The sequence below is a fragment of the Acanthochromis polyacanthus genome, chromosome 4 (assembly GCF_021347895.1).
Source record: "Acanthochromis polyacanthus isolate Apoly-LR-REF ecotype Palm Island chromosome 4, KAUST_Apoly_ChrSc, whole genome shotgun sequence".
NCBI lineage: Eukaryota > Metazoa > Chordata > Actinopteri > Pomacentridae > Acanthochromis > Acanthochromis polyacanthus.
In genome coordinates, this window is record NC_067116.1 from 9,898,325 (window position 1) to 9,911,241 (window position 12,917).

A 12,917-nucleotide genomic window follows, 5' to 3' on the forward strand; every position below is an offset into this window, starting at 1 on the left:
TGAACAGCACGACATAACGTTAGCTTAGGTCATGCCCAGGTAATTTTCTGCCATGACTCTTTTCTGGTCACATTTTCAGATGAGTATATTAAACTATTTTCTCAAGAAGAGAAAGGTTCCAGAGGAAGAGACTCAGGTAACCTTACGAGCTCAATGTTCTTGAGACTTTTGTCGTGATGTAACTCCCTCAAGTCAATAGAAATGATAATGAGGAGACAGAAGGGCACAGTTATATATAGTTTTACTACAGCCTTTTACTTTTTGCCTCTTTGTTTACTGTTGTTGCCACAGCACTAGGATAAAGCAAAGGCACAAGCTCTGTGGCACTGGCAGATTGACGCCTCTTCTAGATGCTGCTTTAATTTGTCGTTGTGTTTGTTGTTACTGCAAGATAGTCTTTTCAGTTATTATTTTCAATTAATGTACTGGAAACCTGATAATAAATAAAGTATTTAGAAAAACATTCAGTTCGAAATAGTCATAATTTCACATTTCAAAATTTATCATCATCGTCACCCCCCCGTCTTCCACTCGGGCAGACCTCCCCCACAGTTTAAAAAATCCTGGAGGAAACCCTGACCAGTGACTATCCTTGACCAAACAGCACAAAGAGGCCAGGAAAGAGGAACAGGCACCAATGGCAGAGCTACGTGCAATGCTCAGGAAGAGGCTCCTGTGCAGAGCAGAATACCATAGGAGGCAGCGCAGAGAAAGAGCTAGGAAATGCATTGCCTTCATCAACAACCAATTTGGTTTCACCAAAGAGCTACTTGTGCAGAGACACAGTGGACTCTTAGCCTGTGCACAGGAGGAAGTCGATCAACACCTTCAAAACGCCTTCAGAGACCCCATCAGAGACCAAGATCTCGGACAATGTGACACCGTGTTAAGCCAGTGGATTCGATCAGAGTGAACCACTCCTAAAAGAAGATCAGGATGTGGTGAAGAAAGAAAGGTCTCAGGCCTCAGGGACACAGCTTCAATGAAGAACACCTCTGAGGAGCTTGAGAACCCACTGAAGAACGTTGATAAGACAGACCTATGAGGAAAATGTAAGGCATGGCTCTACCAGCATGGGCTTCTGCCAAGGATACTGTGGCCACTGCTCCCTCAACAAGTTCCCCATCCCCACCATCACAGACCTGGAGAGGAGAGTCAGCTACTACCTGAGGAGACGGTTGGGTTAGGGGATACTCCCCTTGAAAACCATTGAGGAGGAGTTCAAGGTCTTGTGAGCGAGAGGGGCTGCAGTTCTGGGAATGAACGGACCCAGAAGTCTCCTGGGCAGGGTTAGGAGTCAAGAACGGCAGGAAGTGGAGAGCAGTGGTGACAGTAGGGCAGGCCGAGTCGCACTTACGCCATGGAGTCCTGGTGGGAATTGTGGCCAGAGGGAGGGCTGGACTAGGAGCCGTCCCAGTCGCCTGTTATGACAAAGCATGGGGGAAGTAGTAGAGGCTACTAGTTCAGAATGAAGTGAGGGAAGCTGTGGAAGACGACAGGTCCAGCAGAGCAATGGGGATGAGACAGCAAGGTGCCAGGACCAGATGGGAGCAAGTTGTGGAGTCTTTGTGACTACAAGCACCTTGAAAATAATGCACTTTAAAACTACAAGGACCTACTATAATGCTCTTTTTAATGTTGTTTTATCTTTTTGTAAGTAATTGTGTCTTGTTTGGTCATCTTTTTTCAAGCTACTTGTATGCCCTTTAAAATTGCCCCTTGGGGACAAATAAAGTTATTTGAATTGAATTTGTATAAGTCTTTTTACTAATATTTGGTTGTAGTCCATGAGCCGAGGGCCCAAATTTGGCCTATCGGTACCATTTTGAGGGATTAATTTTCATAGTGATTTTTATGAAGGTACATATCTCTAGTGTTGGGAAATGTGTGATAGCCTTCAATCCACGGTAGTTTTCAGGAGCTATCACCACTTTAATAGAAGAAAGTCAGCTCAGTCGGATACGGGCCTGAGACCACCTCTTGTCTGACATTTTTGTCAATATCTCAGGAACAGAAGGTGATAGCCACTCACTTCTTTTTATTTCAGAAACTACACAATTAGACCTTTACAACAAGCTTTCCCACTACCTTCTACGCCTCCTGGGCGCTGTACACTACTGCTGTGAATATTTGTCAACTTTTCAAAATTGAAAAAAAGTGCAAAATGTTTTATGACTTTAAGTATATCTTAGAAACAGAATATGGTAGACACTTATAGTTTTCTCTTTTGAATTCTATGGGTTTCTAGCTTTCAATCAAGCCCACCCATGACCCCCTACCCCACTGGGAGGCTGTTCAAGGCTGCATTGAAAAATTGTTAGGAGGCGAAATTAAAGAAAAACAAAAAAAAAACTTTTGTGCTTTGAAAACCTACAGTTTTTCTTTTGGGAATCTATCTTTTACATAACACATTATTATATATGCATTTCCTATTGATTTTTGCTAAAAAAAAAACAACAAAAAAAAACCTTATTTGCTGTCATTGCAATGTTCCCCCCTCAGCCCCCCCCCTTCTCCTTCTCTTCTCCCGCACGGCTCCTTTCCCGCGTTGGCCTAATTAAGCACGGGAAGCTCCCATGTCCCACACCTGCAGTAAGTAATGACATTAAAAGAAAGATACAATTTGAAGCATAACGCAAAATGCATATAAGAAAAGGGCTTGCTAAGAATAGCACTACTACATAAGTGTATAAATAAAAGAGTATTTCTTATATTTTACAAGCAATATTGTGTAAATTCTCTATTGTAGATGTGATCAAATGCTATATTTTGTTTCAGGATTTGTGGTGGTCATGCTACATCAAAGTACAATATATGTAGAGTGCCAGTTTCCCTTTCATTATGGAAAAGAAGAAGGTGATGCCAAAAGACAAGTGTATCATACACCATGCTTCCTCAGACTCTGATACTCATCTAGTTTGTCCTCAGACTTATGAATCATGGCTATCCTTACTAGAAGCCGCAAAAGTAAGGAATCATACGGCAGTCCTAGATGTAGCACAATCCCTTGGAGAGAAAGAGATTCCAAACATTTACTATCATCGGAAATGCAGGAGTTTGTTTACAATGAAAAAAGATTTAGAGACCATCAGAAAGAAAGAAAGCACCAATGACAATCCCCAATGTAGTTCTTCTCTCAGCAAAAGGCCGACTAGATTGTCGATCGAAGGAGAATCAAGGGTATATGAGCCAATATGTATCTTTTGTAACAAGGAGAAATTTCTGAAGGTGACTAAAACCCGTGAAAAACTTGTTAAGGCCGTGGAACTGAGGGCAGACCAAAGACTGAGAGAGTGTGCAATGCAGAAAAGGGATACAAAAATAATGGCAGTAACAAGTAGAGACATTGTTGCTGCTGAAGCCCACTATCATGCATCATGCTACAAAGATTACACAAGACAGAGGCCAGAACATGTTCCAACAAGTGTCAGTGAACTTGATGACATGTACCAAAAAGCTGAAAAAGAGGCATTTGCAAATCTCTTTCATTTCATCAGGAGTGAAATTATTCCTAACAAGATTATTACTCCAGTTACTGACCTCGCAACAAAGTTGGAGTCATTTATGCAATCTGTTACTCTGAGAGAGTCCACAAAGAAACACCTGCGCCGTATTCTGGAAATTGAGTTCCAAGATTCAGTTCTTATATTCCCTGATGATAAAGGCAAGCTACTGATGGTTCCTGAGAGTGTGTCTTTTCAGAGTGTTATTATCGAAAACCAGACTATGCGTGAAGAACTTAATGTATGGAAAAGCAAGTCATCACTTATAAACAAGATAATAGATCAGGCATCATCATACATCAGATCAGCCATTACAGAAGAAGCAGTGCCTATACCATGGCCAATACATCCATCTGATATTGAAAACTCTGGGTTCATTTCCATACCAAGTAACCTGGAAAGGTTTCTTGTGGGTCTACTGACAGGAAACCCAGACACAAAAACTCAGACATCAAAGACTGCTACACTTGTGCAGTCTTTTAGCCAGGACATTATATATGCAGTCACAGGAGGTAAGAAAAAAACCCCAAAGCATATGTTACTTACAAGTGCTGTTAAAACACTAACTGGCAGCACAGAGGTTATTCAGATCTTGAACCACCTTGGACATGGAGTGTCCTACACAATACTTGAAGAGAACGATACGGCCTTGTGTATTCAAAAGCTATGTGCAGGAATTAATCAAAAGGCAGTGATTCCAGCATCTATTAAAGCCCATGTCTTTACCAACCTTGCATGGGACAATATTGATCGACTAGAGGAGACGCTCACTGGAAAAGGGACATCACATCGAATTAATGGCATTGCAGTGCAGGCAAAGGTTCATGGACCCCATTTGCCTGGTGCTGATCTTCCACGGGTTGAAAAGTTAAAGCAGAGGTCACTTGAGGTTGAACCTGCTGCTTTAGATGTTTATTTGGGTGGGACACGTGTTGGACCACATCTCCTCATGACCAAGAATGACCATGTGCAAGAGATGACAGGATCAAAACAGAATGTCTCATTGAAAAACATGGTGTGGATTCTTACAAGACAGTCACAAGCTGTAGATCAAATTGTCCCCAGCTGGACTGGTTTTAACATTAAGACACGTGACAAACTACAAATCTCAAAGGATGTTGTAGCATACCTTCCCACTATAAATGCACCGGCAACAGAAATGAGCACTGTATATGAGATTCTCAAGCAGTCAAACCTTATTCGTCAGGAGTTACAGCTGGACTCAGTAGTTGTTGTACTGGACCAAGCCTTGTATGCCAAAGCTGCTGAAATTGCTTGGAAGGATAAAGAACAATTCTGTGGTGTCATCTTAAGAATGGGGACATTTCACACCATCTGCAATGCTTTGTCTATTCTTGGCAAGAGATTTCAGGATGGTGGGCTGAGAGATATCTGCATGGAAGCAGGGATCGTTGCTGAAGGATCCATAAGGGGAGTGATGGATGGGAGGCACTACAACCGCGCAGTCAGAGTGCACAAGTGCATCTATGAAGCGATGATGAGACTGGCATGGTCAGAATTCACAAATCATTTAGAGACCCACAATTCAACTAAGATGAATGAGGTCAGCTCTTTTTTAGAGCAAACAGTTGCTTTGGCCAGCAATATAAACCAGGAGACATTCAACAGTGTTTTGAACAACCCATTTTTGTCAGAGCTATGGACCATGTGGCAGGAATTCTTAGAGCACCTCCGACACAGCAATGGTGATCTCTCAGCTTACTGGATGTCATACGTGGATTTTGTGGAAGATGTAATCCTTGGTCTTTTACGATCCTCGCGTGAGGGCAATTGGATTTTGCATCTTCATGCCATTAGAGCACTTCTACCATGGTGTTTCGCATATGACAAGGTGAACTATGCTCGATACCTCTCCTCATACTATGCTGAGATGACAAATCTCCCAGAGAAATATCCTGAAGTCTATCATGCTTTCCAGGCTGGGCAGTTTTCAGTGCAACTATCCAGCAGCAACCCCTTTGGCAAAATCCCTGCAGATCAAACTATAGAGGTCACTGTCAATAAAGACACTCAAACTCCTGGGGGCACATCTGGATTCAGCCTGAAAGCAGGAGCTATCAAAAGATACTACTTAACCGCAGAACACCGTAGTGCTTTCCTCGGTCAACTGAGAGACATGATCCAAGGTAACAGGTCACAACTTCAACATGCAGAGCTGCAGCAATCAAGAATGAAAAAGGATGAAGAAGCAGTGTCAGCAATTCTTAGTCTCATTCTGGGATGGGTGAACCCCTTTGCTGGTAGCCAAGACCTTATCAGCATCTCTACTGCTAAGGCTGTCCCAAAGGACATAGCGTCAGACCTCATGAAGGCATCTGAGATAGGGGAGAAAATCTACACCTCTTTTAAAGAAGAAAGACTTGAAGCTGACCCACCACTGAAGAAGTTCCATGAACCAATAAAAGCCAATAAGCTGAAAACGTTCAGCACTATGTGCAAAAAGAAAGAAGTCAAGTCAAGTGGGAGAACTATTATCCTGAAAGCAGACAGAGCTCTATTCGGAAGAATCATTGTCATGGCTCAGAGCCGCAGCCTTCAGATGGAAGAGGTTTTCTCCCATCCCCTTGGGCCATTGCCTTGGGCCCTTTCCACGCCAGATGGGCAATTGAGAAAGACAAACAAAGCTGCACTTGCCACCGCTTTACAAAAAAATGTGCCAGTGACAGAACAATTCCCAGAAAACTCTGCAACAGTTATAGATGGAATGAACTTGGTACAAAGAGTTAAAGGTGATGAAGCTACATTTGGAGATGTTGCCAAAACAATCTTGTATATGGCACTGAGTGAAGGTAAACAGAGTTGCCGAATCGATGTTGTTTTTGACACATACATGGAGAACTCTATCAAGAATAATGAAAGATCCTTGAGGGGTGAGGAGACAGGACATCATTTGGTGAGTATCACTGATACACAGCTAGTGAGACAGTGGAGGAGATTTCTGGCACAAGTCAGTAACAAAACTAATCTTATTTCATTCTTAGTGGAGGAGTGGAGAAAGTCCAAAAACAGACAACTTCTCAAAGAGAAAACTCTTTTTGCAACTGCAGGTGATAAGTGCTTTAAGATCACAGCTCAGGGCAGCGAATTATTCCCAACACTCCAGTGCCAACAAGAAGAAGCAGACGGTCGTCTTCTTCTCCATGCCAACCATGCTGCAGAAGAAGGTTATAAAGCTGTTGTCATCTGCTCGGAGGACACCGATGTTTTCATCATGTGCCTTGCTTTCCATGACACAATTGTGGCACCTCTGTTCCAAAAAAGTGGAGCAAGAACCAGAACAAAGTTGACTGACATTAGGAGAGTGGCAGCCTCATTTGGTACTGGAATCTGCAAAGCTCTAATAGGAATGCATGCATATACAGGATGTGACACAGTCAGTGCTTTTGCAGGGAGAGGGAAAGCCAGCGCTTTAAAATGCTTGACCACAAACAGAGATGTACAAGACTCATTTCAAGAGCTTGGCAAAAACTGGGATCTTCCACCAGGCAGATCTTCCAACCTGCCAGTTATACTCTCCCAAATCCCCAGTGACTAAGGTCAATGACCTGAGGTACCGCCTTTTTTGTGCTAAGAAGGGTGAAATAGAGAGTCATCAGCTTCCACCTGGAAAAGCATGCCCAAAGAGCTAACTACCAGGCTGCCATATGGAGAAGATGTTTGGAAAGGAACCCACAGGCACCCAATCCCGTTGGTTATGGATGGAAGATGGAGTCTGTTGGTGGAGTTGACCAGCTTGTAGTTCATTGGATGGATGGCCAACCAGCACCTGAAGCTCTTTTAGATCTGTTGGCCTGCAACTGTCCTCGGCAGTGTGTGTCAGCTGTTAAATGTGTTTGTGTGGCAAATGGAGTTAAATGCACAGACATGTGTAGGCTGCCAGATTGTGAAAATCAGGCATGCACTTCTGACACTGATAATGATGATGATGATGATGAGAACGGGGATGAAGAAGACATGGAGAGTGATTCCTAGATGTATCCTATGCCACAAAGCACAGATTAGATTGGACTTAAACAATGTTTGTTCATGGCATTTTTGCTCAGTTTGCATCCCGTGTGTTAAGGGTTAAGTTCATGTATTTTCTAAATAAAAAGTGTGAATAAATGCTATTGCTTTTGTTCTTAAACATTCCTACTCAATAACATAATAAAATTATATACCTTTGTGACTACATTATGCAATTAAAATATGTTAAATGAAAATGCAGGGAATTTTGGAAATTTTGGACCTACAATTTCTTATTTTGGTATTTAAGCCATGACAAAATAATTAAAACATAATTTATTCCTACTTAAATCATTAATCTTCTGCAAAATTTCAACCAAAAATCTTTGGATTTGAAAACGTTTGTATTTTTAGTTTTTTTAAATTTCGCCTCCGAACAATTTTTCAATGCAGTCTTGAACAGCCTCCCAGTGGGGTAGGGGGTCATGGGTGGGCTTGATTGAAAGCTAGAAACCCATAGAATTCAAAAGAGAAAACTATAAGTGTCTACCATATTCTGTTTCTAAGATATACTTAAAGTCATAAAACATTTTGCACTTTTTTTTGATTTTGAAAAAGTTGACAGATATTCACAGCAGTCGTGTACAGCGCCCAGGAGGCGTAGAAGGTAGTGGGAGAGCTTGTTGTAAAGGTCTAATTGTGTAGTTTCTGAAATAAAAAGAAGTGAGTGGCTATCACCTTCTGTTCCTGAGATATTGACAAAAATGTCAGACAAGAGGTGGTCTCAGGCCCGTATCCGACTGAGCTGACTTTCTTCTATTAAAGTGGTGATAGCTCCTGAAAACTACCGTGGATTGAAGGCTATCACACATTTCCCAACACTAGAGATATGTACCTTCATAAAAATCACTATGAAAATTAATCCCTCAAAATGGTACCGATATCGCCCCTGGCTCATGGACTATTGGTTGAGATATGAGAAAAAATAAATAAGTATAACAATATAATATTTGTAATATAAATACAATGTATGGAATGGTAGTACATACATGAATATACATAGATATGCATGATTTTTCATGTGTATCTTTTATATACTCAAGTACATTTACAAATAAATCCCTCAGTAAATAATCCTGTGCTACTGAAGAAAACTTGTGAATGTAATTCAGGACAACTGCAGAGTGGGTGTATGAACAGGTGCAGTGCTTTGTACAGGGGCACAATAGTCAATATGTCTTTTGATGCACAAATTACTTATATATCTATATAATTCGTGAGCATCTTGTCTGTATAAATTTTTTATACGCTCTGTTAATACATACAATAAAGAACTGATCGTAAATAAAACAATAAAACTGACATGGAAATAGCCGTTCATATTGAGCCCGATGATACCAAAGTGGTAGGAGCGGGACACATCAGGGATGATGCACTCTCTGCCTTTCCTCTGTTCTGGCATTCGCATCCACATGTCCCAGTCCCACAGCTACAAAACACAAAAAAGTAGGCATATTTTTTTATGGATTCACAATGAGGATTAATAACACAATGATCTTTCAGAAAGATTTCATTGCTTTCCTTTCATGAAACTAGTTTCAGTTAATTTGATGAAAAAAAACATCTAATTGTACATCTTTTAAACTAAAATAATAATAATGCAATATCCCCTCACAAACTGATTATAGTTATAAAAACAGCTTTATGGTAATTCATACAGCAGACAGTGTGACATGACTGTTCCATTGGAGAAGTGTGCTTGTGTAGTTTCCACAGTATTTTTAGGGGAAACAGATATCAGACAGAAAGATGATTAAAATATGCCTGACTTGTAACCTGTCCAAGTAAACATCCAAATGCACTGACTGAAGTTCTTAAATACAGAAGAAGAAAAAAAGCCCTGCACCTTTTCAGGTGTTGGCCACTTTGGTTCCAGTTCATCTTTGTAGAGGCTCTTCTTCAGGACCCAGCCTAGACCAGGCATACTCTCCACTCTGTAGAGCAGTGCTGGATCATCTGCTGTGTGCTCATAGCCCTGAACAACAACAAAAAACAACAGCAGCTGCAATCAATAACACGTGGAACTTTTTCTGTAGGCTTAAAATCTGCAAGTAGGTTTTTCTAAAGAAAGCAAATGCCTGAGGCCTGAACAGCTGATTAGAGAATAACATATGAGAAGAAAAAAACAGTCACTGACTGGAAAATATAGGGTTAGATCATAAGGTGTAAATGAAACTGATGCTCCCTCATTTCATGCTCTACTGTAGAAGTAATTTGCAGAGAATCCTAAATTGTCCAGAGACATTCAGGCGTTTGTTACTCAACTCTCTACAGCCAAATATGTGCGTGCGTGCGTGCGTGCGTGCGTGCGTGCGTGCGTGCGTGCGTATGTATGTATGTATATATATATATATATATATATATATATATATATATATATACATACATACATACACACACACACTTACACCTGTATTCCAACTGTAACAGGATAAGTGTTGTTAACAAAATTTCCATATATATTGTATTTCCATTGCATTCTACTCTTCAATGCTTGCACTTAAACACTAGTTCCAAACCCTAAAATGTTAAGCATGCTTAGGAGATGTGTGCAAATATTTTTGATGCTGATATCTGTACATGTTATTCTTATAGTGTCATGTAACCATCTATAGTGTAGAGCAATTGTTGCCAGGGAACAGAAAAAAAATTATAAAAAATCTGAACTGTTCCCTATCCCAGACATATCCTCACAGGCACTTAAGTATCATAATGTAGCCACAAGGCTTGTCCCTCACAATGTCAACATCCAATTTGAGGTCTTGTCATTTAGATTTTAACCTAAACTGAGATGTAAGCCACTGTTAACCTCTCTTTCACTGCAACGGGAACTGCAGACTGGATTTCTCCAGAGCTTCCAAACCCTTAAAATTGCAATTTTTCCCTTCATGTTTAGACTAAAGGCTCTAACGAAAAAAATGTATGTGCTTTTAGTCTTTCTCAAAGAAATGATTGTTTCATTAGCTATCAGTATGTCTGATAAGTTTTTAAATACTGTTTTTTATTTAGTTGACTTGTTTTGTGTCACTTCAACAATAGACTAGTCTTCATAGACAAATTACATTTACAAGCAAAACAGTGGTAAGTCCTAGCAGAGTTTTAGGCCACAGAAAAGAGATAAATAAAGAAAGACAGTGACCGCAGTCACCTGATCATTCCAGGCTGAGATACAGTACAGACTGTCATCCTCATCCAAAAGGTAAATGGTCTGACTCAGAAAGCTGAGGGAAAAAAATAGAAAAAGAACAGCAACATTAGGGAAAGAAGCTACATCAGTAAAGACTAGCATCAACATTAAAAAGTCTTGTTGCAATTGACAACAGAAAGCTGACCATACCTTTGGAGAAATTCTTTTCAACAACTAAATCATTATTAAAATTATAACTTTTATTTAGTCCAGCAAAACTGTTCTACTTTATACCTACAAAATGCCGAAAAACACATGGACACTTGCACATTACAGACATGTCAGGCCTGAACATGGGCATTATTGAGGGAAATTTTCTGGTTTCGGGAGTGATTTGATCCCACTTAGACGCAAGAGTGTTAGTAAGGTTCAGCGATGACATTGGGTGATTAGGCCTAACTTGCGATCAGCATTCCAATTCATCCCAAAGATGCTGGGCGGGGATGAGATCTTGGTTCTGACTGGGCAAGTGAAGCTCTTTACATAAAAGTGGGAAAACAACACCCTCTGTCATGTTGAAACAGGATAGGAACAAACTGTTGATACAAAGTTGAACACTCCTGTCTAAAATATCACTTTATGCTGAATTAGCATTCAAGGTTCCTTACAGCAGGTCAGTACTAGGGTTGGATATCGAAATTCGGTTCTAAGTAGGAACCGAATCAAAAACGGCGGGTACCTGGTACCCATAAAAATATTTACTTTCGGTTCTGCTTTTCGGTTCTTGGACGGACTTATAACCTTTTTTTGACAATGGCTGTGTGTCTGCCAGGAACCCTCAGCGAGAGGGCTCTAGGAGACCTGTCTGTTACGTGACTGCGTCACACATTCACGCTGATAGCGCTGATAGCGTGAATGTAGTCACGTAAAGGGAAAAAAAACAACACCAGAGAAACTTTGCTAACTATGGACCATGGGAAACGCTCTAAAGTGTGGCTTCATTTTGAAAGACAAAGAGATGAAAAAGAAAGTGCAATATATGTCATAAGCTTATTAGCTGTAAGACAGGCTGCATGTCAAATTTGACGAAACATTTACGACTCCATGGCATCGAGCTGAAAGACTGTACAGTGTTCGGTCTTCTGCGGATCGACACAGCCATTGGTAATGTTGCTACAAGCAGCGTTAGCACCTTGCCAGCAGCCCCAAAAGAGACACCGTTCACGTTGGCGAAAAGGAGGCTGACAAAAGAGAAAGCTGAGGAGTGTCACCGTGCGGTAACCAAGTTTGTAGTGAAAGGACTACATCCTTTCTCGGTCGTCGAGTCTCCGTCATTCAGGTAAGTTAAATAATGTAACGTCGCATATTTCCATCCTAAATCCTGTGGCAAAAATACAGTATTTCGTCTTGTGTAGGCTTATATTTCCCTGCAAACATCAATGACATGCAAACTATAAAACGATTGAATTTGTATAGAATTAAATCAAGACGAATCTATACAATAAAATAAACAATACAGACATTCTGTATTCATTTGAAATTTTTTCAGCTCTTGTATTTGCGACACTGTACACTGTACTGTACTGCACTGTACTGCGACACTGTATTACTGATTTCCTAACAACAAAACAGCGTGATTTGGGTTGGAAATGGACGAGGGCTAAGTTTGTAGAATCAAATAAAAAACATTGATCCTAGAAAACTTGTATAATGACAGCTACTGTTATGTTGAATCTTTCTTTGTAGGGAGATGGTCAGTGCCCTGAATGTAAACTACACACCTCCCTCCAGAGATGTTTTGGCAAATCATTTAATTCCTGCCTGGTACAAGGTAGAAAAGTCAAACATTATTTCTGAGCTCAATGATGTCAGCAAAATTGCCATAACCAGTGACGGCTGGAAAAGCCTGACCCAAGATCATTACCTTACAGTGACAGCACACTATGTTGATGAGGGAAAGATGAAACAAAAAGTTCTCAGAACAAAAGCAGTCTATAGATCACAAACAGGACCAGCAGTGGCTCAAGAGATTAGTGACATTTTGCAGGAATTTGGCATAATCAACAAAATCACAGCTGTCACTGTTGACAATGCAACAAACATGAATGTGGCAATAAAAAGGCTACAGCTCATAAAGCTAGCCTGTTTTGCACATACACTAAATCTGGGAGCACAAAGTGTGTACTCTGTCCCATCAGTGGCCAATTTGACAGCCAAGATCAGAGATGCTGTGGTCTGGATGAAGAGGTCATCCATGGCAA

The 12,917-nt window shown here is 40.7% G+C and overlaps 1 protein-coding gene across 2 annotated transcripts in view; it reads right to left on the reverse strand.

The window, feature by feature from the left end:
* Positions 1–12,917, reverse strand: part of pomgnt1 (protein O-linked mannose N-acetylglucosaminyltransferase 1 (beta 1,2-)) — a 50,526-nt gene that overhangs the window by 6,189 nt on the left and 31,420 nt on the right. For both annotated transcript variants that reach the window (XM_051947293.1, XM_051947294.1), the window contains exons 15-17: positions 10,678–10,750; positions 9,376–9,504; positions 8,833–8,958 (exon numbers count right to left, since the gene is read on the reverse strand). In XM_051947293.1, the coding sequence (XP_051803253.1) occupies positions 8,833–8,958; positions 9,376–9,504; positions 10,678–10,750 (328 nt within the window). The remainder of the gene's footprint in view (positions 1–8,832; positions 8,959–9,375; positions 9,505–10,677; positions 10,751–12,917) is intronic.